Source organism: Globicephala melas, chromosome 3, assembly GCF_963455315.2.
Source record: "Globicephala melas chromosome 3, mGloMel1.2, whole genome shotgun sequence".
Taxonomy (NCBI): Eukaryota; Metazoa; Chordata; class Mammalia; order Artiodactyla; family Delphinidae; genus Globicephala; species Globicephala melas.
This window is the reverse complement of record NC_083316.1, coordinates 157,536,442-157,561,636: the sequence shown is the minus strand read 5'-3', so window position 1 is coordinate 157,561,636 and position 25,195 is coordinate 157,536,442. Positions and strand designations below refer to the sequence as shown.

Here is a 25,195-nt window from a genome sequence, read left to right as displayed (position 1 = left end):
TGACCTCATCTTGACGTCCATCATATAATTACATCACTAATTACATCTCTTTTTCCAAATAAGGTCACAGTCACAGGTACTGGGACATGGACATAACTTTTCTGGGGCCACCACTCAACCCACTACATCTTTCATGGCCCTCATGGCCCTCACCACCGCCCCACCCCGGCATGTTGTTTATTAATTCATTATTTGTATATCTTCTCTTTGCCGGACCTGGCTGTGAACATCAGGAAGGTAGGGACCACTTTAATTGTGTTTGCTGCTGTATTCCTCTTGCTAAGAACTTAGTAGGTGCTCAGGGAATATTTGTTGCATGGATGAATGAGTATGCGTGTGTGTTTGCTTGTGTGTTTCTTGTCTTTCTTGTGCATATCTCTGTGTTTGGGGCCGTCCTGTCCTCACTTTCCCCACCAGGTCATTTCTGCCCACAGGTGCCCACCAGGCTGGGTGGGTGAACGGTGTCAGCTGGAAGACCCCTGCCATTCCGGCCCCTGTGCTGGCCATGGTGTCTGCCAGAGCTCGGTAGTGGCAGGCACCGCCCGGTTCTCCTGCCGCTGCCCCCGTGGCTTCCGAGGTAAGGGAGGGTCTGGAAGGGAGCCCGGGGCAGGCAAGGGTGTGGTCAGCCCCAGGCTCACCCTTTCTGGTTCCGTCCAGGCCCAGACTGCTCCCTGCCAGACCCCTGCCTCAGCAGCCCCTGTGCCCATGGTGCCCGCTGCTCCGTGGGGTCCGATGGCCGCTACGTCTGCTCCTGCCCACCTGGCTACCAGGGCCGCAGCTGCCGAAGCGACGTGGATGAGTGCCGGATGGGCGGACCCTGCCGCCATGATGGCATCTGTCTCAACACACCTGGCTCCTTCCGCTGCCAGTGCCCAGCTGGCTACACAGGGCCACTGTGTGAGAGCCCCTTGGTGGCCTGTGCCCCCTCGCCGTGCCGTAACGGGGGCACCTGTAGACAGAGTGGCGACCTCACCTATGACTGTGCCTGCCTTCCTGGTGAGGGAGCTGTACCTAAGGGAGGCAGCAGAGGTGGGGGGACAGCAGGCCAGCCTGGCAATGACCATCCTTGCTCCCTCCTCCCATGCTAGGGTTCGAGGGCCAGAACTGTGAAGTGAATGTGGACGACTGTCCAGGGCACCGATGTCTAAATGGGGGGACGTGTGTGGATGGTGTCAACACCTACAACTGCCAGTGCCCTCCTGAGTGGACAGGTGAGCAGTGGGACTAGAGGGAAGCCCTTGGGTCGGCATGCACCAGGTGACTAGACTGGTGCATCTGTGTGCCACAGGCCAATTCTGTACGGAGGACGTGGACGAGTGTCAGCTCCAGCCCAACGCTTGCCACAATGGGGGTACTTGCTTCAACACGCTGGGTGGCCACAGCTGTGTGTGTGTCAATGGCTGGACAGGCGAGAGCTGCAGTCAGAATATTGATGACTGTGCCACGGCCGTGTGCTTCCATGGGGCCACCTGCCATGACCGTGTGGCCTCCTTCTACTGTGCCTGCCCCATGGGCAAAACTGGTGAGTGGCTGTTTTCCCTGTAGGCAGCAGGGAGCCATTGATGGTTCTTGAGTAGAGGCAAGGATGGAGTCTGACTTGAGTATTAGAATGATTATGCTGGAAGCTAGATTTGGGGTGAAGGATAAGCCTGGGAGAGGCCTGGGAGGAGGCTGGCAAACAGTCCAGGGCAAAAACCATGGGAATTTAGAGCTAAACTGTGACTGAGAAAGAGAGGGGAAAAAGTCCAAAGGGAAGTGGCAAAGGTCAGAGGAGGTGTTTGGGAGGGGGACTTGGAAATGGAGGGAAGGGTATGTCAGACAGAGGGTACTGCAGAAGCAAAGACTTGATGGTAGGACCCTTTTATAATCAGAAAAAGAATCAGTAGATTTAAAAACAATATGTGGGGCTTCCCTGGTGGCGCAGTGGTTGAGAGTCCGCCTGCCGATGCAGGGGACGCGGGTTCGTGCCCCGGTCCGGGAAGATCCCACATGCCGCGGAGCAGCTGGGCCCGTGAGCCATGGCCGCTGAGCCTGTGCGTCTGGAGCCTGTGCTCCGCAACGGGAGAGGCCACAACAGTGAGAGGCCTGCATACCGCAAACAAACAAACAAACAATATGTGGTTGCTTCCAACTTCAAATGGTTCAGAACAAAAGATAGATAAAGCTTACAATAGTTGAATCTAGGTGGTGGGTATATGAATAAACTTTTTGTATGTTTGAACTTTTCACAATAAATGATTGGGGAGAAATAGCTACTAAATACAATGCTGGTTAGTAAAAACAAAACACAAAACCATATTTGGGGGTGTGGGAGCTTTGGGCAGAGCTGGGGGGCATATCTGCCCTTGACCTCTACCTACTCCTTCCCAGGACTTCTGTGTCATCTGGATGACGCCTGCGTCAGCAACCCCTGTCACGAGGATGCTATCTGCGACACGAACCCGGTGAACGGCAGGGCCATCTGCACCTGTCCACCTGGCTTCACAGGCGGGGCGTGTGACCAGGATGTGGATGAGTGTTCCATTGGTGAGGGGGCGCTGTCTGAGAGTAGGGAAGGAGGGGAGAGGCAGTGGTCAGCTGGCCACACCTACACCCTCTGTGACTCCTCCTGCAGGTGCCAACCCTTGTGAGCACCTGGGCCGGTGCGTGAATACACAGGGCTCATTCCTGTGCCAGTGCGGCCGTGGCTACACTGGTCCGCGTTGCGAGACCGATGTCAACGAGTGCCTCTCCGGCCCCTGCCGCAACCAGGCCACGTGCCTTGACCGTATAGGCCAGTTTACCTGCATCTGCATGGCAGGTGTGTGGTGGGCGGGGCTGGTGCGGGGCCTGAGGTGGGGAGGCGGGGTGAGAAAAGCCTCAGGCTGGGCGGGGGGGGGGGGGGGGGGGGGGGGTGGTGGTGGTGGTGAGGGGGGGGTGAGGGGAGGGAGCTGGGACTGTGAGGCTGAAGCCTGGGATGAGGTGGAGGCGGAGCCAGAGCAGGATCTTGTGCAAGGTTGCAGGCATGGTCAAGTGGAGTCGGTGGAACCTCAGATGGGCTGGGAGTGGAGTCTGGACACTATGGGGTGGCAATGACATGAGGGCAGGACCACGGTCTGGAGTGATCAAGGCGGAGCCTGCAGACAGAAATGCACTGATGCCGGGGATGGGATTGAGGCTGGGCACAAGGCTGTGGTGGGCCCTGAGGCTGGGACCTAGGGACAAGACAGAGTCTGAGGACTGGAGAGGGCAAGGGCTGGTCTGAAGGCAAGGCCCATACGGAGTCTCATAAGCCTTGAACCAGTTGGGGCCACAGCTGAATGAAGGTCCAGCCTGAGTCTAAAAACTGAATCTAGGGTTGGGAGGCAGCAAGGCCAAGGCTCAGGGGAACTGTGTGTTAAGTGGGAAGGGGGTACGTCCCCCGTTGCTCTCCCTTCAGACCGGAAGCTAACCCCCATTGCCCTAATCCCCTTCCCTCTACCCCCAGGCTTCACAGGCACTTATTGTGAGGTGGACATGGACGAGTGTCAGAGCAGCCCGTGTGTCAACGGCGGAGTCTGCAAGGACAGAGTCAATGGCTTCAGCTGCACCTGCCCCTCGGGTGAGGACTCTGGGCCAGGGAACCTGAAAAAGACGAGTCTCTGAAGGGGCAAAGGCTCCAGGATGGGAGCTTATAAGACCATGTTAGTGGTTACCTATCATAACAGAAACCACCTTATGAAAAACATTGGAATTAATTTAAAACTAAGTAAATGGACTCCCCACCCAAACAAGGCAGCTCTGGTGAGGGGTGACTGCTCTGACCCTGTCTGGCCCTCTGTTCCTCCCACACCCCCCACTCCAGGCTTCAGTGGGGCTATGTGTCAGCTGGACGTGGATGAATGCGCCAGCACACCCTGCCGGAATGGAGCCAAGTGCGTGGACCAGCCGGATGGCTATGAGTGCCGCTGCGCAGAGGGTGAGGGAGGGCCAGTGACGAGTTGGCAAGAGTCTGGAGGCGGGGCTAGTGGGGGAAAGGGCCAATAATTACCTTGGGGAAAAGTTGGGGGCAGGGCTGCAGCAAGGCAGGACCTCAGCAGGGCCAATGAAAGAGCCAGGAGGCGGAGCCAATGATGGACACAAGCAGAGGTAAGGCTGGGGGTGAGGCCAAAGGGTCTAGCAGGATAGGTGTGCACTTAACTGGAGGGGTGGGGTCCGACCCCCTACATCCCCAGGCACCTCCCATGTGTCCCCATTTCCAGGGGAGGGCGAGGCAAATCAGGGCTGATAGTGTAAGGATTGGAAGCAGGGTCACGCTAGGGGTGGGATTTAACTGCGGTAGGGTCCTGGGCAGGGACGAGGCTTGGAGCTTGTAGCTGGATGGAATGGAGCTACATTCAGGGGCAGGGCCTGAACTGAGCCCGCCTCCTGTTGGCTCGATGGGCCGGGCCTGAGGTAGAGCTGAGCCAGAATTGGGCAGAAGCCACGGCTGTGGGCAGGACCTTGGCCAGTGGGCGGAGTCTGACCCTCTGTCCCCGCAGGCTTCGAGGGCACGGTGTGTGAGCACAACGTGGATGACTGCTCGCCAGACCCTTGCCACCATGGGCGCTGTGTGGATGGCATCGCCAGTTTCTCGTGCGCCTGTGCCCCGGGCTACACCGGCACGCGCTGTGAAAGCCAGGTGGACGAGTGCCGAAGCCAACCCTGCCGCCACGGTGGCAAATGCCTAGACCTGGTGGACAAATACCTCTGCCGCTGCCCTCCCGGCACCACAGGTGGGGCCGGGGGCTGGGCTGGGGCAGAAACAGTACATCTGGTAGGACACAGAGGGTTCGGGAATGGTGCTCCTGGTAGGGCACAGTGGTGGCAATCCCTGTCATGTTGCCCTTCCCCAGGTGTGAACTGCGAGGTGAACATTGATGATTGTGCTAGCAACCCCTGCACCTTTGGAATCTGCCGGGACAGCATCAACCGCTATGACTGTGTCTGCCAGCCTGGCTTCACAGGTGGGCAAGTGGCTGACGCGGAATGGAGGTCTTTATAGGGTGAGGGTGAAATCACCCATCTTTCTTGGCCAGGTTTTGCCCCTCTCTTTGCACACTCTGGTCCAACGAGGTTGTCCACGCTTTGCCCTGAGACAGTGCTTTCTCTCATTGGCGTGTTGTCCCCATATTAGCTCAAGATTATCCTGGAACATACAGGAAGGTGTTCAGACTCAGGGATTGAGGTGTTTTTGAGTGGGGCCAGGGTAACCCTTGGTGGAAATGAAAGTGATTTCATATAAGTTTGGGGACAAGGCAAGGATGATTTGGAGCAAGGTATCTCTGGGTTGAGGAGGTGGGTATCCTAATTTGCACAAGAGATGATGTGTTGTGAAGCAAATGAGATTGTCCTTGTTCAAGGGTGTGGCTCTGCTAAATGGGGCAAGGTTGTCCCTACCCGGTAGGCTCGGCTATCCTCGTTCTGGGACGAGGTTGTCTGCCTGCTCCCCAGGGCCTCTCTGCAACGTGGAGATCAACGAGTGTGCGTCCAGCCCATGCGGTGAGGGGGGCTCCTGCGTGGATGGTGAAAATGGCTTCCAATGCCTCTGCCCACCTGGCTCCCTGCCCCCGCTCTGTCTTCCCCCAAGCCATCCCTGCGCCCAAGAACCCTGCAGTCATGGCGTCTGCCACGACGCGCCTGGAGGGTGAGGCCTCTCCCCAACCCTTGATCCCCACTGCTTCCCTGCCCTCCTGCCAGCCCTGACTGCCTCGCCCTTCAGGTTCCGCTGCGTGTGTGAGCTTGGCTGGAGTGGCCCTCAGTGCAGTCAGAGCCTCGCTCGAGATGCCTGCGAATCCCATCCCTGCTGGGCAGGCGGCACCTGCACCAGTGATGGCACGGGCTTCCGCTGTACCTGTCCCCCTGGTGTCCAGGGTGCGTGTCCCCACTTTCCCTCCCCAGGGCTGCCTTTTTCCTTCTCATTTCCCTTCTGTTCCATTCTTCCTTCCTTCTCTGCTTTAATACCCCCCCCCACTTTTTTTCCTCTCCCATCCCTACCCAGGAGCTTGGGAAGTGGGTATCAAGGTGGGGACCTTGGGGGGAGATGGGAAAATGGAATCTCTCAAGACTGTCTCACTCTGCCTGCCCACTACAGGCCGTCAGTGTGAGCTGCTGTCCCCCTGCACCCCAAATCCCTGTGAACATGGGGGCTACTGTGAGTCTGCCCCTGGCCAGCCGGCTGTCTGCTCCTGCCCCCCTGGTTGGCAAGGTATATCAGCTGCTTCTTCCTCTTCCTCTCCCTCATCTCCTTTGCAACCTGCCCCATACGGGGTGATGCTGGGGACCCAGAGAGGGAGTCACTCCTGGTCCTGCCTTTTAGGGGAGCTTCCTTCTGAGAAGAAACAGAGCTAGACACAGACACTTGCAGCCGATGTGGTCAGTTCAGAAGAAGAGGAAGGGCTACGGGGTTGGGGAAGCTAGGAATCAGGCTGAGAGTTTTGGGGACCGCCTGGAGGAGCAGACCTCAGTCACAGAATGCATTCACCACCCTCTGAAACAAGGAGAAGGCAGTTCTGGAACAGTGTGTGCAAAATGCCCAGAGGCAAACTGTTCTTGCCTTTGTCCAGCTCAGGCTTCAGGTTCTTCCTGAGAGCCAGGTACCCTCAGACCCTACCCTGCGCCTTCTAACCCGCTGTGTTATTTTACTCCCCACCCCCAGGCTCACGATGTCAGCAGGACGTGGATGAATGTGCTGGCCCCTCACCCTGTGGTCCCCATGGTACCTGCGCCAACCTGGCAGGGAGTTTCAGCTGTACCTGCCACGAGGGCTATAGTGGCTCTTCCTGTGATCAGGACATCGATGACTGTGACCCCAGTGAGTTCAGGGGAGCTCTTGGTGGGGGGTGCTGACCTAGGGAACAGGTTCATCAAGCCCCTGCATGTGCCTAGCACTGTGTTTTCATTTCATCTCCACAGTTATCTTACTTTCCCCATTTTGCTCATGAAAACTGAGGCCCCAAAGAGGTTAAGTGACTTGCCCAAGGTCATGCAGCAAGTAGAGGGATGAGCTGGGAGAGGACTCTGAAGCCTATATAGATTGCCTCTGGCAGCAAGCAAGTTAGGATTGTGTGTGAAGTATGAGATAACAGGCCCCTAGTGAGTCTCCAGGAGCACTGTTCAATGGACAAATAACGCAAGCCACATATGAATTAAATTTTTTCTAATAGCCACATTAAAAAGTAAACAAAACAAACAAAAACAGGTTTATTTAACCTAATAACATAAAAATACTATCACTTCAGTATAATCAATTTAAAATTATTGAGATATTTTACATTCTTTTGTTTTTCATACTGAGTCTTCACAATCTGAAATCTGGTGTCTGTTTTATGCTTACAGTACGTCTCAAATTGGACCAGCCACATGTCAAGGGCTCAAGAGCCACATGTGGTCAGTGGCCACTTTACTGGCTAGCCCAGGCCTGGAGGACACCTCCTGTGCTGAGCCCGGGACTTAAGCAGACACAACTAGTACTTGGCAGCTCAAAGGGACCTTTTTTTGGCTTCTCCAACCCCTCCCCCCTGCCACATAGGCGAGGTTTCCAGATAAGGGAGGGGGTGAGGCCACAGAGGGGACGGAGTTTGATCCCCCTGGCCAAATGTGCCCCACCCAATTAAGCCTGGTTTTCTCCTAATTCCCCTCTGCACAAGACATGGCCAGGTCAGGCTGGACTGACAGGGGGCGAGCTGTGTGACCAGACCTCCTCCTTTCTGATCGTAGATCCCTGCCTGAATGGTGGCTCATGTCAGGATGGAGTGGGCTCCTTTTCCTGCTCCTGCCTACCTGGCTTTGCTGGCCCCCGCTGCGCCCGAGATGTGGATGAGTGTCTGAGCAGCCCCTGCGGCCCAGGCACCTGCACAGACCACGTGGCCTCCTTCACCTGCACCTGCCCGCCAGGTTATGGAGGCTTCCTCTGCGAGCAGGACCTACCTGACTGCAGCCCCAGGTGGGTGGGGCCTGTCCTGGGAGTCAGGGGCCCTGGCATCAGATGGGGAGTGGGACCTGAGGAGTGGGGACAAGGGGAGTCCTCAGCTTGGCACCCACCTCAGGACTCTGATGCCTGATGGGTTCGTGTCCGGGAAGGGGCAGGCCCTCTGTTGGGAGGTCACCTTAGGTACCCTGGTCCCTGAGGGAGCCAGGCCAGACCAGGGTGGGGTCTCCACGTGGCTTCCACGTAGCCCAGAAGTACCTGGTATATCGGGGCTAAGGGACAGGACGGGGAGGGGCCTCTGCTGGGACTGCAGCTTCTCCTTGGGGTAGGGGTTTCACCCACTCAAAGCTAGAAGGGGCCCATGGGGGAGGGTGGGGCCTTTGAGGGGGCGGGGCCTGACGCGCCCCTCCTTTCCCTCCAGCTCCTGCTTCAATGGTGGGACCTGCGTGGATGGTGTGAACTCGTTCAGCTGCCTGTGCCGCCTGGGCTACACTGGCACACACTGCCAACACGAGGCCGACCCTTGCCTCTCGCGACCCTGCTTGCACGGGGGCGTCTGCACTGCCGCTCACCCCGGCTTCCGCTGTGCCTGCCCTGAAGGCTTCACCGGCACGCAGTGCCAGGTGGGCGGGGTCACTGGAGTCTTGGGGGAGAGTCTAGAAGGATAGTCTGAGGGAGGGGCCTGCTGGGTACTCTGATTGGGAAGCCTGCCTGGATCCTGGGGGAGGAATCTGGAGAGGTATTCTGGAGCCTGCCCAGGACTCTGGAGGAGAAGCTGGGTCCGTTTTCAAGGGTCCCCAAGAGCAGACACCGCGGCCTTCCTTTCCAGACGCTGGTAGACTGGTGCAGCCGCATACCTTGTCAGAATGGGGGCCACTGTGCCCGGACCGGGGCCTCTTTCTACTGCCTTTGCCCCTCGGGATGGAGCGGCCGCCTCTGCGACATCCAGAGTCTACCCTGCAGAGAGGCTGCAGCCCAAATCGGTGAGGGGGTGCGCGTGACTGGGTTTGGGGGGCTTGGGAGGGTGTGTATGCACATACTTCCTGCTAGTGTGAGCCGAATGAGAGTGCGACAGAGCACGTAGACATGGTGGGGATATGTGACTCTGTGACAGCTGGCCAGGACAAGGACGGTGCGTATGTGTATCACCATGAGACAACCAGGATGTCTGCAACGCTGTGTGTGACCGAGCTGGCGTGAGCTTCGAAGGTGTGTGCATGTCAGTTTCAGGGGATGTGTGACAACCTGACAGTGTGGGTGAGACCTTGGTGACTGAAGCTAGTTGGGGGTGTTGGGTGGTGCTGTGTGTGATGTGGGCCGGGAGGAGGGAGCCTGCCTGACGCTGCTCTCCTCTGTCCAGGGGTGCCTCTGGAGCAGCTGTGTCAGGCTGGTGGGCAGTGCGTGGACAAGGACAGCTCCCACTACTGCGTGTGCCCAGAGGGCCACACAGGCAGTCACTGTGAGCAGGAGGTGGACCCCTGCTTGGCTCAGCCCTGCCAGCATGGGGGCACCTGCCGAGGCTACATGGGAGGTTATGTGTGCGAGGTAAGGAGTGCCCAGTGGAGGGGACAGGGGAGCTAGTCACTCCTGGGTGGGTCTGGCTACACATCTCTGTGTGTCTATAGCCTGGTGTGGTGTCTCTCTCTAGGCATGTCTGCGTTTTTGCTTTTGTGACTCTGGGTATATCTTTGTGGGTGTCATTCTGGGTAGATCTTAGGGTGTCTCTGTCTGGGTGTACTTCTGTCTTTGGTTGTTTCTTGGACATCTCTATGTGTGTCTCTGTGCATGGTGTCTCTTTGGATATGAATGCATGTACCAGTGTCTGAATGTGCATCTCTGGTTGTGTGTGTCTTGTGTGTATCTGGGTGTTTCTCCTGTGGGTCTGTCTTGTGCATTTGTATTGTGTGTGTCCCTTTGCACTGAGTGTATCTGTAGCCCTTGTGCCTGCATGTCCTTCCATGTCTGGGTGTGTTTCCATGTACTGTGTGTGTTGTGTGTTTCTGCACACTGGGCATGTCCTTTTGTACTGGGAGTCTCTGTATCTTCATGGCGAGTATCTGTGTCTCTCTGGGCTGAGTGGGTCCCTGCCTCACCCCCACCGCAGTGTCCAGCTGGCTACACTAGTGACAACTGTGAGGATGACATGGACGAGTGTGCCTCCCAGCCCTGCCAGCATGGGGGCGTCTGCATTGACCTTGTGGCCCGCTATCTCTGCTCGTGTCCTCCAGGAACGCTGGGTAGGCCAGTGTCAGGGTTGGGGGACAGGACGGGAGGCTGGGTTTCTGACCGCTCCTGACTGCTCCCCATCCCCCCTTCCCCTAGGCGTGCTCTGCGAGATTAATGAGGATGACTGTGGCCCAGGCCCACCCCTGGACCCGGGCCCCCGGTGCCTGCACAATGGTACCTGTGTGGACCTGGTGGGTGGCTTCCGCTGCACCTGCCCCCCGGGATACACCGGCCTGCGCTGTGAGGCGGACATCAATGAGTGTCGTCCAGGTGCCTGCCATGCGGCACATACCCGGGACTGCTTGCAGGACCCAGGTGGGGGCTTCCACTGCCTTTGTCATGCCGGCTTCACAGGTAAGCATGGGAGAGGGGGCTGGCCTGCGATCCTGCCTGTGTTCCGCATTGTGGCTGATGCACGTGCTTCTGCTTGCCCAGGTCCCCACTGTCAGACCGTCTTGTCTCCCTGTGAGTCGCAGCCATGCCAGCATGGAGGCCAGTGCCACCCCAACCCCGGTGCTGGGGGAGCTCTGACTTTCTCTTGCCACTGTGTCCCGGTAGGTGGGGTGGACACTCACGTCAACGTCTCTGGGAGAGGAGTGGGATCATGCCCTCATGGTAGGGTGTGGCTTTAGCAGGGAAGAGGTGTAAGATGGAAGGGGTTTCTGGGAAATGTTGAAATTACCTGGAGGTTGTGTGTTTGTGTGTGTGTGTCCCTCTGGAATTTGGAGTTGTGGCCTCTTGGGGAAGGCTGGGCTTACCTGCAAGGTGGGGCTCCAGTGCAAGAGGGAGAGGTTGAGCCAGACCTGGGGAGACTGGAGGTCCAACCTTTCCCAAGTCCTGATCCCCCATATTCCCCTCTCTCTCCCCCTTCAACCCTCAATCCTCTTCGCCACCCTTCCATTTCTCTTTCCCTCCTTCCTCCCTGTCTCCTCTCCTTCTCTCCCTCCATCCCCTGCCCCCGCACTTTTTTTTTCTCTCCTTTCCCCCCACCCAACCCACAGCCGTTCTCCGGCCCGCGCTGCGAGCGGGTGGCACGTTCCTGCTGGGAGTTGCAGTGCCCCGTGGGCGTCCCGTGCCAGCAGACGGTCCGTGGACCGCGCTGCGCCTGTCCCCCGGGGCTGTCGGGTCCCGCCTGCCGGGGTTCCCGGGGGTCGACACTGGGAGCCGCCAATGCCAGCTGCGTGACCTCCCCCTGCCTCCACGGGGGCTCCTGCCGCCCGGAGACGCTGGCGCCCTTCTTCCGCTGCGCGTGCGCGTCAGGCTGGGCTGGGCCGCGCTGTGAGATACCTGCAGCGGTGCCCGAGGCCCCCGAGGAGCCGTCTTGCCCGAGAGCCGCCTGCGAGGCCAAAAGCGGCGACAAGCGCTGTGACCGGGAGTGCAACAGCCCAGGCTGCGGCTGGGATGGCGGCGACTGCTCGCTGAGCGTGAGCGATCCCTGGCGGCAGTGTGCGGCGTTGCAGTGCTGGCTCCTCTTCAACAACAGCCGCTGCGACCCCGCCTGCAGCTCGCCCGCCTGCCTCTATGACAACTTCGACTGCCGCGCAGGCGGCCGGGAGCGCACCTGCAAGTGAGCCGGTCCTCACTCTGTGTCTTGTCTGTCCATGTGTCACATCTGACCATCCATGGGCCCTGCCTCTCTATCGGCCCATCCGTTTGCCTTGGTCTGTCAATCAATCCTTAATCTGTCTGTTGGGTTGTGCCTTCACTTGACCCGTCTGTTTCTTGGTGTACCGTCTGCCCATCCATGTGTCACTTGTCTGTCTGTCTTCCCATTCCTGTGCCCTGTCTGTCCATCCTTGTTCCCTGCCTGTCTGTCAGTGTGCCCACCTGTCTGTTCATCCATGTGCTCCTTTTGTCTGTTTTTCTGTCTGCTTCTGCACTCCATCTGTCCCTCCCTATGGCCTGTTTGTTTGTCTTTCTGTCCATCCATGAATTCCTTTTGTCCCTCTATACACCCAACTGTTTGTCTGCACACCTGCTTGTCCATCCTTGGACCTCACCTGTCCATCTGTCTGTCTCTATGCCAGTCTGTCCATCTGTATGCCCCATCTGTCCATCTTTGTGCACCACCTGTTCATCCATGTGCCTCTTCTCTCTGTCCTTCTGTCCCTTCACACACCCTTTTTGCCCCTCTATATGCCCATTCATCTGTCCATGCTCCTGCATGTCTATTCCTGCCCCTCTTCTGCCATTCTCTATGTCCGTTCATGAGCCCTATTTGTCCTATGCATTCCATCTGTCCATCCCTGTGCTGCGCTCTGTGTGACCCTCTGTGTGTTCCTCCGCCTGGAACCCTTTCCTTACTTTTATCTTCCTGTCCTCATTCCCACCCTCACTCTCCCCCTTGCTCATTCTGCTCCAGCCACCCTGGCCTTTCTTCCATTCTTCAGATTCCCCAGGCTTGGCCCCACCTCAGGGCCTTTGCACTGGCTGTTCCCTCTGCCTGGAATGCTCTCCTTCAGGAAGCCACATGGCTCCTTCCTCACCTCCTTCAAGTTTTTGCTCAAGCAATGACCTTCTCAGTGAGCTCCTCCCTGGCCACCCACCCCCAGCCTTATTTTTTTCCTTAGCATTTAATTCCATATAGATGTGTGTGTGTGTGTGTGTGTGTTTAAATTTAGCCTAAATTTAGGCTTTATTGGTGTGTGATCGAAATGCTGTATATTCTGCTCATTCATCTCCTTTAATATCCGTCTCCACCCACTGTAATGCCAGCTCCACGTGGGTAGGGATTTATGTTGGGGCCATATCCTTAGAGCCTACAGTAGCGCCCAGCACATAACAGGTGGCTCTCAGTAGTTATTGACTTATTAATAGTTACAAAGCAATGGCTGTGTTTGCAGAAAGCCTGATACATTCCACAAGCACGTGGATACATTCCAGTTCTCTGCGCTTGCGCTGTCTCCAGGGTCTGGGTGCTCTGTGGTGTTTGCATGCGGCGGAGCTGGAGGCTCCCTTGACCCCGCCCCTCTCTGTCCCCAGCCCGGTGTATGAGAAGTACTGCGCGGACCACTTTGCCGACGGCCGCTGCGACCAGGGCTGCAACACAGAGGAGTGCGGTTGGGATGGACTGGACTGTGCGGGTGAGGTGCCAGCTCTGCTGGCCCGAGGTGTCCTGGTGCTCACTGTGCTGCTGCCGCCGGAGGAGCTGCTGCGCTCCAGTGCCGACTTCCTGCAGCGGCTCAGTGGCATCCTGCGCACCTCTCTGCGCTTCCGTCTGGATGAGAACGGCCAGGCTATGGTCTTCCCTTACCACCGGCCTGGCCCTGGCTCCGAATCCCGGAATCGGCGGGAGCTGGCCCCTGAGGTGATCGGGTGAGTGACTCCCCCCGGGGGAGCCATGGTGCCCATGCAGAAGCTAGGCCGGGCGTGGGAAGGGGCACCATTCCTCAGGTCTTGTGCATTTATTTCCCTTAACATCTGGGAGAGCCTTCTTGGCAATACATAGAGCGTCATACAATACATGCATCTCAGTCTTGGCACCGTTGACATTTGGGGCCGGATCATGCTTTGCTGTGAGGGGCTGTCCTGTCTTGTGCGCTGTAGCATGTTTAGCAACATCCCTGGCCTCTATCCACTAGATGCAAGCAACGCACCTCCCCTCCCTTAGGATGTGACAACCCAAAATGCCTCCAGACTCGGGCAAGTGTCCTCTGGGGGAACAGAATAGCCCCTGGTCTAGCACTACTTCCTTCTGGAGAGGCAGGGGTATAGCAGAGTGTTTAAGAGCATGTGTAGTTTTTCGTTTGTTTTAGAAATGGAAAATATAGAACTCTCCTGCTGGGGGCCTGGCAGAGGGGCCAGAAGGGAGATGTGGCTTCTGAGCAGAGTGGGATGTGCCACAGGGAGGAGGGCTGCAGGCTAGAGATGAGGGGCAGGGCCTCTGCCTGGGTATGGCTGGGATGGGGGATGGGGGAGACGGAGAGGGTAGTTGATGGATGCGCCAGTCCCTGGCTGGGGTGACCGAGTTGCTGGAAGTGGTCTCATCAAGATGAAGACACAGGGTGAAAACCAGGGGTTACTTTGGGGCTTCCAGAGGGATCTGGGGGTCTCGGAGAGACGCTCAGGAGGCAGTTGGGGTCAGAAGATTGAGAGAAGAAAGAAAAAAGGGTTTGGCAATCATTGCATCCATGGGAGGGACACAAAGTAAGTGGGGAGAGATGTGGGGACAGAAGGATCATCTGGGGACACTGAGTCCTGAGGATTGGTTGAAGGAAATTAGCTCAGAAAAGAGAAGGAGGAGAGCCAGGGCCCAGGGCGCTGGGTATCCCAAAGAATGAAAATGTTTGGAGGGTTGGGTTCCTGGAAGCAGAGCCTGAGAGGGAGATTCAGATACATGTGATGTATTGGAAGCGTGCTCTCAGTAGACAGGGAATGAGGGAAGTAGGATGGGGCAGGGGAGGAACTGAGGCAGGAGGTAACCTCAGCCAGGGTCCGGCCTCAGCCAGGGTCCGGCCTCAGCCTGATCCCTTGGAGGGCTCTGGAGGGTGAATAGCACCTCAAAGTTGGTCCCACCTTGAGACAGGAGGGCCAGCTTTTGTACACCCCACATGAGCCAATCCCTGGCTGAAGGCTTCCCTAAGGGGTGTCACCTCCCAAGTGAAGGGATCCCCACTTTGCTGAGGCCAGAGAGGCAGCTGTCAACTGTTAGAAGCCAATGCTCATAGCAGGCAGGAGATGGATACACCAACCTGATAAAGGAGAAGTTGACATGAAAACAATGACCATTGGATTCGTGGCTCAGAGGACACTGGTGGCCACAGCAAGACTCGTTTGGGGAATTGATAAAGAATTTTAAACATATACAAAAACAGAGCAGGGTAATGAACGTCGAGGTACCTAGGACCTAGCATTGACAATGAACACATACGGCCGTTATTATTTCATACATAGTCCCTTCAGTGTGTTCTAGTTCCCATGTTATGTTGAAATAATTTCTAGTTAGCATGTCATTTCGTACGTAGACATGTCAGTATGTTTCTGTAAAAAATAAGCTCTTTCTTTAAAACACAATAATACCATGATCACAGTTAAAAAAATAAATATCCTTAATGTCACCAAATATATAGTAAGTGTATTTAAAAAAAGACTGGTTTTGGGGTTGTGGTGGAGCTGGATGCTAGATAGGGGGCAGTGGTGACATGGTGAGTAGAGATGCTGGAGCCCGGTGCAGGGCTTGTAGGAGGGCCTGCTGAGTCTGCCTGTCCCTCTGTTGTGTCCCCGCAGCTCTGTGGTGATGCTGGAGATTGACAACCGTCTGTGCCTGCAGTCGCCTGAGAATGACCACTGTTTTCCCGACGCCCAGAGTGCGGCAGACTATCTGGGAGCCTTGTCAGCGGTGGAGCGCCTTGACTTCCCGTACCCACTGCGGGCGGCACGGGGTGAGGGCCAGCCTGGCGGGTGATGAGGGTGGAACCGGGGCTCCCATGGCGGGGTGGGCCTTGGCCCCCGGTTGAGACCCCCTGCTTCCTGCCCGCAGGGGAACCGCTGGAGCTGCCGGAACCGAGCGTGCCGCTACTGCCCCTGCTGGCTGCGAGCGCCGTCTTCCTGCTGGTCATTCTCGTCCTGGGCGTCATGGTGGCCCGCCGCAAGCGTGAGCACAGCACCCTCTGGTTCCCCGAGGGCTTCGCGCTGCACAAGGATGCTGCAGCTGGCCACAAGGGCAGGCGGGAACCCGTGGGCCAAGACGCTCTGGGCATGAAGTGAGGACCCTGACTCAGCCCATTCCCTGTCCCTGACTGTGGGGCTTTGTGAGCCCTTGAGCCCACCTTGACCTGACTGTGACCTCTGACCCCTACCTGACCCTAACTTCAGACTCCAGCCTGGAAACCCAGTGTTCATCCCCTTGACCACTGACTTGATAATCCCTGGGAATCACCCCGATGCATGACCCTTGGCCCCATTTCCCATGATCCAGTTCCCTCACTCAGATCCTACTCTGACTCTACCCTGAACCCTCCCTGACCACAGCTTCTCAGATTTCACCCTGATAGTCAGAATTTGTTCCCACATGACTACTGATCTCGTGATCCCTGTCTGCATCCCAATCCCTTGCTGGCTCCGTGACCCTATCCTCTATGACCCCCAATATCACCTCTGACTCTAACACACCCTGACTTTTGACCTCACCTCTGACCCCTTTTCCACCCCAACTCAGTGCTCATTCCCCATGATCCTCAATCTTGGCCTTGGCCGTGGGCTTCACCTCCGACTCCCTGGCCTGTCCCTCGAGACTCCAACCCCACCCTGACCTAATCCCTGAATTTACCCTTCTCCTGTCACCCCGTGACCCCCGGCCTCTCTCCACAACCTCCTCGATTCTGGCTACATCTCTCGCCTGTTATGAGGATAACTCTATCCTCCATGACCCCTGACGTCATCTTCTATAACCCCTGCTATGTGCCTGGGACCCTCACTTGTCCCACAGCTGACTGCTCTGACCTCTGACCCCACTCCTGTGCTACCCCAGTTCCACCTTAAGACCCTGGCCGTCACCCATCACAACCCCTGATGGTACCCCCTGCAACCTTGACCACATCCTGCATCCCCTCAATGGACCATGTCTCTTGACCCTGCACCCTGCCCCTACTGACCTATTGTCCCCTCCCTCCTCCCCCCCACAGGAACATGGCCAAGGGTGAGAGTCTGATGGGGGAGGTGGCCACAGACTGGATGGACACAGAGTGCCCGGAGGCCAAGCGACTGAAGGTTGTGTCCCCTCCTCTGACCCCTGCCCTCAGGATCCTGGGTTGGGGCTTGATGGCCAGTGGGAGAGCCAGGAAAATCTCTGCTGTCCCTGGCGCTGGAGAAGAGTCACAGCACTCACCCCATCCTGGTCCTGGCGTCTTTCCAGAGGGGATCCCCTGGCCCAGACAGTGACTCTGCTTTCTCTCTGCTGCGTCCAACTTGGTCCAGCGTGCCCAACCTGAGAGCACTCCCAGCTGGTCTTTTCCTGTCCTGGGGCCACAGCTACGGGCCCTGTCTTAGTCAGCTAGGGCTGCCATAATGAAATACCGCAGACTGGTGGCTCAAACAGCAGACGCTTATCTTCTCACAGCTCTGGAGGGTGGAAGTCTACGATCAAGGTGCTGGCAGGGTTGCTTCTTGGTGAGGGCTCTCTTCCTGGCAGGTAGAGTGTGCTTTCTCACTGTGTCCTCATGTGACCTTTCCTCTGTGTGTGCATAGAGAACTCTGGCGTCTCTTCCTCTTCTTATTAGGACATTGGTCCTGTTGAATTAGGGCTCCACACTCATGATCTTATTTAACCCTAATTACTTCCTTAAAGGCCCTGTCTCCAAATATAGTCATGTTGGGGGATTAGGCCTTCAACATATGATTTTTGGGGAGCACAGTTCATAACAGCCTCCTGCCAGCATTACTTTGACACTTGGTGAATGCCTTGAATGTACACAAGGCATCTTATTTCATCTTTATGAGGATGCTATAAAGTAGCTACTGATACACACCTCCATTCTTAGCTGCCTCTCCCCTGCCTATGTTTTCTTTTTTTTTTTTTGGCCGCACTGTGCGGCTTACAGGATCTTAGTTCCCCAACCAGGGATTGAACCACAGCCCTCGGCAGTAAAAGCGTGGAGTCCCAACCACTGGACCACCAGGGAATTCCCTCCCCTGCCTATGTTTTAATATTTGTTGAAATGAAGACATCTATTACAATTGACAGCTAAAGAAACCTGCTTGCCCCAGGCTTTTTTTTTTTTCTCATCCCAAAGTGGGTGTTAAGTATATGGTACAGAATGTTTATGATGGCATTTTAGCATTGCGGAATGATTACATCATCCTTATTTTACCAATGAGAAGCTCAGAGCTCTCATGTGATTTGCCTAGGGTCACAAGCCTACTAAGTGACAGTGTCAGACATTGAATCCACGTTGAAGGCTGTCCCATCCTCCTTGGCCCTTTCTGGTTAGCTGTCCATCACCTGGCTCTCCCCTTTCATGAAATTCAACTCCCCACCTGGGTCCTTAAGCTCAGGTCTGGCTTGATCAGGCTCTGTGTTTGGTGCAGGCTGTTAAATGCCCAGGCAGGCTAGTTAGGGATATTCTGTCCTGTTTTCATAACTTCATTCTTCCCGTCTGGACCATGAGTCTGAAATGTATTGAGCTCCTCTGAGGGGCCCAGGTGCTAGACTCCTGAGGGTAAATCAATACATTTGTGTGTGATTATTTGGTCCTGATACCTCACGTTCATATCTGTGGTACCACGTGGGAGCCTACGTGGTATCCAGGGCAACTCCCTGCTTCTCACCTTTCACTCCTTTCCCAGATTAATACTGGGAAGTATTATTTTGCTTAAAGATTTCTTTATTATTTATTTATTTATATATATTTTTGGCTGCGTCAGGTCTTAGTTGTGGCACTCGGGATCTTCGTTGAGGCACGCGGGATTTTTCACTGCGGTGCGCAGGCTGTTTTGTTTTGGTGCGTGGGCTTCTCTCTGGTTGTGGCATGTGGATTTTTCCCGTCTCTAGTTGTAGTGCTCAGGCTCCAGGGCACGTGGGCTCTGTAGTTGCGGCATGTGGGCTCTGTAGTCTGTGGCAGGTGGGCTCTAGTTGAGGCGTGAGAGCTCAGTAGTTGTGGCGTGCGGGCTTAGTTTCTCCAAGACGTGTGGGATCTTAGTTCCCCAACCAGGGATCGAACCCGTGTCCCCTGCATTGTAAGGCAGATTCTTCACCACTGGATCACCAGGGAAATCCCAATACTGGGAATTATTATTATTGCAGGATCCCCCAACCCCACATTTCTTTAACCAGTGATTTGGAATTTCTAGAGTACAAGTTTTGCATTTCTTCTGTTGAATTTACTTTTAAAGTTTTTTGTTCTTTTTGATACTGTTGTCAATAGAATTGTTCTCTTAATTTCATTTTTGGTATGTTCCTATCTAGTGTATAGACAGGTGTGTGCTGGCAGGTGTTATGCTCTGTGTCTCTTCCGTTTTTTAAAATTAAAAAAAAAAATTTATTTATTTTATTTTTAATTTTTCGGCCGCACTGCACGGCATGTGGGACCTTAGTACCCTGACCAGGGATCGAACCCGCGTCCCCTGCATTGGAAGTGCGGAGTCTTAACCACCGGACCGCCAGGGAAGTTCCCTCTGTGTCTCTTCCTTGATCACTTCCGTGGGTTCCCAGACCCTCTCCCCTTCGAACCCGGATTAAAATCCCAGTTCTGCCTCTTATGAGTTCTCTGAGCTCCAGTACATCAATTTTCCATTTCCTTATCTATAAAAGAAGCAGGATGTTAATGGTTTCTTGGGGCCATGTGTGCATCTCCGTGAGAGAAGCCTGTGGGAATGCCCAGACTGTCCCTCTGACTGTGTCTCCCAGCCCCTTGTGAGAACCTGGGTCCTTGTGCCTCCAGGTAGAGGAGCCTGGCGTGGGAGCTGAGGATGCCGTGGATTGCCGCCAGTGGACTCAACACCACCTGGTTGCTGCCGACATCCGCGTGGCACCAGCCATGGCATTGACGCCACCACAGGGCGATGCAGATGCTGATGGCATGGATGTCAACGTGCGTGGTCCAGGTCAGGCATCCCTCCCTCCAGGATGCCCTTTATCCATCCTGCTCGTGAGAGGTTGCATCTGGGTCTGTTTCTGGGGAAAGCTGGGTGTGTCTGGGTGTCCGTCTGTGGGGGTGTGTGTTAATCAGGACTTTCGGTTGTAACTTTTAATAGCCCAACGCAAGCTAACTTAAGTAAAACAAGGGATTTACCGGCTCTTGTAAATGGAAGCTTCAGGCACATTTGGATCCAGGACTCAACACCTCTTGGCTCCACAGCCCAAGTAGGCTTTTACCTGCAGGCACTGATAGCTACAGGTGGGACAGGCCCTTCAAAATCTTTCTCCCATATGTACCAGCAAAAGTCCCAGGATGAGTTCTGATTGGATGGACATACCAATTCCTGAACCAATCAGTGTGGCCTGGGGCCTGGAATATGCAGATTGACAGGCCTGAGCTCTACTCCTGTCCTTGAAGGGAGGATTTGGCTTTATCTAGGGCTTGAGGATGGAGAATGGGATGCAAGTAGCCTCCTAAGGGAAACGAGCAAATGCTCATGAAGCGTGTAGCAGACCATGTTATCTGGATCCTCTTGGGTTTGTCTTTGCCGCATTTTGGGATATGCCTTCCCCAGCTCTGTTTTGCTTTTGCTCCCAATGACCAGGACCTATGGCTCTCTTTTGAAGCCCTTCAGGCTACCGGGGCCTGAGGTGCTTGGTATCTTATGTCCCTGGGGGCAGCTCCTGACCAGTGGATGCAGGAGTATGAAAGGCTCAGCTCCTTTGACTCAAGCTGGATTACAACTCTGGGGTACAGCTCAGCTTCCACAGTCCCCCTTTGGGATCAGGCTGAAATAACTCTCCAGGCATTTGCCCAAGGTTGCACACTTGTTTGACTGCCTCCCTCCTTCGTTCTGTGTCCCCTACTACCTAGGAGCCCTTCTGTGACAAATCACATGCCCATGAATCCTCATCCTGGGTTGGCTTCTGGGGCACCTGACACAGGTGTGTGTGTGTGATGGGAGGATTTGCCATTCCCTCTTGTGTTTCCACATGTCCCACTTCCTCCTAATGCAGTGCCCTCAATCGTATTCCCCAGAAAGGCCCTGTGCCCACCTCCCTTGTGACACACTCCTGGTCCCTGCAGATGGCTTCACCCCGCTAATGCTGGCCTCCTTCTGCGGGGGGGCCCTGGAAGCAATCCCAGCTGATGAGGACGAGGCAGAAGACACATCAGCCAGCATCATCTCAGACCTTATCTGCCAGGGGGCACAGCTTGGGGCTCGGACCGACCGCACGGGTGAGACGGCCCTGCACCTGGCTGCCCGCTATGCCCGGGCTGATGCGGCCAAGCGGCTGCTGGATGCGGGGGCAGACACCAATGCCCAGGACCACTCAGGCCGCACCCCCCTGCACACAGCCGTCACTGCTGATGCCCAGGGCGTTTTCCAGGTGAGATGGGCTTGCCTCTTTGGACTTCAGAGCTGGGACAGGCATCAGACCGACTTGGGTTCAAGCCCTGGTTCTGCCTTTCAGAGCTCATCTTTCTCATTTGTAAGATGGGGGTATATGGGAGTACAGTTTCTGGCAAGAAGCTATTCCCTGAACCTCATCAGTTCCATGGGGTGTATTGGTTGGGGTCCTCAGAGGGCTTAGAGGTGCTTCTCGTCCCTTTGTTCTTGCCATGACTCCTCCTGCTGTGCCCCATCTCCCTTAGATTCTCATCCGGAACCGCTCCACAGACCTGGATGCCCGCATGGCAGACGGCTCCACAGCACTGATCCTGGCGGCCCGCCTGGCAGTGGAGGGCATGGTGGAAGAGCTCATCGCCAGCCATGCTGATGTCAATGCTGTGGATGAACTCGGTAGGCTGTGGGGGGTAGTGGTGGGTGGAGGCTGAGAGGGTGTCATCTGGGCCCTGACTGTTGGTGTGAACTCACACCCACACTGACACCCAGTCAATGAAACTCGTGTACTCATAACAGGGTTTCAACATGGACCTACACTCATGCATTAAAAAAAAAAAAAAAATGGCGCCCATTAGCCCATACTCTGTGGCAGTGGTTCAGGAAAAGGTGCCCTTCCCAAGACCCTTCCCTTCCATCTGCTTTGTTAGAAGAACTTACTCTGGTGCCATCTGCTGGACAACTGGTGTAATAAATTTGCAAATCAGCCAGATCTATAGGTGAGGGCCGCTCCGTCCCTGGAGGTGGCTTGCTTGCACAACAGTGACCTGCCCTTGGACTCTTAGAAACATCCTTTGGAGCAGGTGTTCTCAATCTCAGCAACATTGACATGTGGGGTTGGATCATTCTTTGTGGTGGGGGCCGTCCTGTGTAGTGAAGGATGTTTTCTAAGATTTATTTATTAAAAATTTTTTTTTTATTTTAAAATTTTTATTGGAGGATAGTCGATTTACAATGTTGTGTTAGTTTCAGGTGTACAGCAAACTGAATCAGTTATACATATACGTATATCCACTCTGTTTTAGATTCTTTCCCATCTAGGCCATTACAGAGCATTGAGTAGAGTTCCCTGTGCTATACAGGAGGTCCTTATTAGTTATCTATTTTATTATGATAGTATGTATGTGTCAATCCCAATCTCCTAACTTATCCCTCCCCCCTTGTCCCCCTGGTAACCATAAGTTTGTTTTCTACATCTGTGGCTCTATTTCTGTTTTGTATATAAGTTCATTTGTACCATTTTTTAAGATCCCACCTATAAGCGACATCATATGATATTTGTCTTTCTCTGCCTGACTTACTTCACTCGGTATGACAATCTCTAGGTCCATCCATGTTGCTACAGATGGCATTATTTCGTTCTTTTTTTGTGGCTGAGTAATATTCCACTGTATATATGGACCACATCTTCTTTATCCAGTGTAGGGTGTTCAGTAGCATCCCTGGCTTCCACCCACTGATGCCAATAGCACCCCACCTCTCAGTTGTGACAACCAAAAATATCTCCAGACATTGCCAAATGCCCCTTAGAGGAAAATCACCCCTGGTTGGGAAATACGGCTTTAGAAGAGCACTGTCCAATAGAACTTACTGTGATGATGGAAATATTCTTTGTCTGTTCTGTTCAATATGGTAGCCACTGGCATGTGCTGTCAAGCACTTGAAATGTGGCTGGAGTGAGCAAAGAACTAAATGTTTTATTTCATTTAATGTTTTAACCTTTGTTTTGCCTACTTAAAAAAACCCCAGCTGTACTGCCATATAATTCAGATGCCATGCAATTCATCCATTTCAAATATAAAATCCAATCATTTTTAGTATAACCACATAGTTGTACAAATATCATCATAATAAAATTTAAAACGTTTTCATCACCTGAAAAAGAAGCTCTCACCTCTTAGCCATCACCCCTTCAATCCCCCTCATCTTCCCGGCCCTTAGGCAACCGCTAATGTACTTTCTCTCTATATGGATTGGTTATTTCATATAAATGGAATCATACAATATGTGGTCTCTTTTGACTGGCTTCTTTCACTTAGCACGATGTTTTTGAGGTTTACAAATGTTGTAGCGTGTATCCGTATTATTTCTTTTTTGTTTTTTAATGAATAAATAATATTCTGTTATATGGATATACCACATTTTGTTTATCCGTTCATCCACCGATGGACATTTGGGTTGTTTCTGATTTTTGGCTGTTATGAATAATGCTGCTATGGACAGTCCTGTATCATTTTTTGTGTGGACATATGTTTTCATTTCTCTTGGGTATATCCGTAGGAGCAGAATTACTGGGTCACATGGTAACTCTGTTTAACCTTTTAAGGAACTGCCAGACTGTTTTCCACAGTGGCTGCCCTGTTTTACATTCCTACCAACAGTGTATGAAGGTTCCAGTATTTCCACATCCTCACCAACACTTGCTATTATCTGTCTTTTTGTTCTAGTCTTCCTAGTGGATGTGATTTAGTATCTCATTGTGGTTTGATTTGCATTTCCCTGATGGCTAATGATGTTGAGCATCTCTTCACATGCTTATTGTCCATTTGTGTATCTTCTTTGGAGAAATGTCTATTCAGATTCTTTGCCCATTTTTAAATTGGGTTACTCGTCTTTTTATTATTGAGTTGTAGAAGTTCTTCATATAGTCTAGGTATGTCTCTTATCAAACATAGGGTAGGTTTAATATATTTGTAGGTTTTCTTTTTACTTTCTAGATGGTGTCCTTACAAGCACAAAAGTTTTCATCTTGATGATGTCCAATTTATCTATTTTTGTCGTTTTTGTTATTGTTGCTTGTGTTTTGGGTGTCATATCTAAGAATCTTTTACCTAATTCAAGGTCATGAAGATTTACTCCTATGTTTTTTTCTAAATGTTTTATAGTTTAAGCTTTTACATTTAAGTCTTTGACTCATTTTGAATTATTTTTTTGTATATGGTGTGCAGTAGGGGTCCAACTTTATTGTTTTGCACGTGGAGATAACAGTTGTACCAGCACCATTTGTTGAGAAAGCTATCCTTTCCCCATTAAATGGTCTTGGTACCAATTTAATTTAACTTATTTTACTGTTTTTTTCCTTTTGGCTGCCCTGTGCGGCATGTGGGATCTGTTTTCCGACCAGGGACTGAACCCAGGCCACAGCAGTGAAAGCCCGGAATCCTAACCACTAGACCACCAGGGAACTCCATTTTTTTTTTTTTTGTAATTTTAATTTACATAAATGAAAGAACCGCATGTGACTGGTGGCTATTGCACTGGACAGCACAGCTCTAGGTACCACTGAGTGAGGTCCACGTAGTACCCCCCGTATACGGAGAGTTACATCTACAGGTATGCACGCACATGGACCCAAACACAGTTACTCAGATACTCGTGGCAGGCCTACCCTCCCCCCATCCCAGGCCATATTCTAGCCATTTTCTGTCCCCCTGCTGTTGGGGGGGCCAGCAAATGAGCCTGGTCCTGACCCTGACCTTCCCTCACTTCCCCCCCCAGGAAAATCAGCCTTACACTGGGCTGCAGCTGTCAACAACGTCGAGGCCACCTTGGCCCTGCTCAAAAATGGAGCTAACAAAGACATGCAAGATAGCAAGGTGAGCCCCAGCCCTTGGCCCACCTGGGAGTCAGCCCCGGCACAGCTTCCACAGGTGGCAGAGAGCAGGTTGGGGTAGGCTAGTGGGGGCATTCACCCTGCCTGCAGCCAGCTTTCAGGTGTGGGATTTGGGCCCAAGGGGTTTCAATAGTGGATCAGAGGAGGAAGTGTATAGCAGTTGCTGGGTGACCTTGGGCAAGTTGCTTAACTCTTTTGAACCTCTGTTCGCATCCTCGAAATGGGGAAGCAACGGTAGCCACCTCATTGCGTCTTTCGAGGATTCAGTGAGCTAAAGCTTTTAGAAAGTGCCTTAGCACATCCTCAATAAAAGGTAGATGTTATGATTGTTGTTTAAAAACCCTTGCAAGGTGGTATTAGTCTCATTTTACAGATGAAAGAGTGAGGCTCAAAGGGGTGCGGGGTTGGATTCCATCCTTATTTAAAATTTCCAAAATTATATTCATTAT

The 25,195-nt window shown here is 53.8% G+C and overlaps 1 protein-coding gene across 1 annotated transcript in view; it reads left to right on the top strand.

Moving 5' to 3' along the window:
* Positions 1-25,195, top strand: part of NOTCH3 (notch receptor 3) — a 33,313-nt gene that overhangs the window by 5,694 nt on the left and 2,424 nt on the right. Inside the window, exons 3-32 of the mRNA XM_030880314.2 lie at positions 435-577; positions 658-996; positions 1,089-1,211; positions 1,289-1,522; positions 2,371-2,526; positions 2,615-2,800; positions 3,467-3,580; positions 3,824-3,937; positions 4,500-4,733; positions 4,854-4,964; positions 5,452-5,644; positions 5,720-5,871; positions 6,092-6,205; positions 6,656-6,811; positions 7,717-7,942; positions 8,349-8,550; positions 8,757-8,910; positions 9,288-9,472; positions 10,032-10,164; positions 10,250-10,507; positions 10,589-10,707; positions 11,155-11,720; positions 13,136-13,468; positions 15,380-15,534; positions 15,633-15,855; positions 16,777-16,861; positions 19,531-19,693; positions 20,815-21,119; positions 21,385-21,532; positions 24,632-24,729. Coding sequence (XP_030736174.1) covers positions 435-577; positions 658-996; positions 1,089-1,211; positions 1,289-1,522; positions 2,371-2,526; positions 2,615-2,800; positions 3,467-3,580; positions 3,824-3,937; positions 4,500-4,733; positions 4,854-4,964; positions 5,452-5,644; positions 5,720-5,871; positions 6,092-6,205; positions 6,656-6,811; positions 7,717-7,942; positions 8,349-8,550; positions 8,757-8,910; positions 9,288-9,472; positions 10,032-10,164; positions 10,250-10,507; positions 10,589-10,707; positions 11,155-11,720; positions 13,136-13,468; positions 15,380-15,534; positions 15,633-15,855; positions 16,777-16,861; positions 19,531-19,693; positions 20,815-21,119; positions 21,385-21,532; positions 24,632-24,729 — 5,722 coding nt within the window. The remainder of the gene's footprint in view (positions 1-434; positions 578-657; positions 997-1,088; positions 1,212-1,288; positions 1,523-2,370; positions 2,527-2,614; positions 2,801-3,466; positions 3,581-3,823; positions 3,938-4,499; positions 4,734-4,853; positions 4,965-5,451; positions 5,645-5,719; positions 5,872-6,091; positions 6,206-6,655; positions 6,812-7,716; positions 7,943-8,348; positions 8,551-8,756; positions 8,911-9,287; positions 9,473-10,031; positions 10,165-10,249; positions 10,508-10,588; positions 10,708-11,154; positions 11,721-13,135; positions 13,469-15,379; positions 15,535-15,632; positions 15,856-16,776; positions 16,862-19,530; positions 19,694-20,814; positions 21,120-21,384; positions 21,533-24,631; positions 24,730-25,195) is intronic.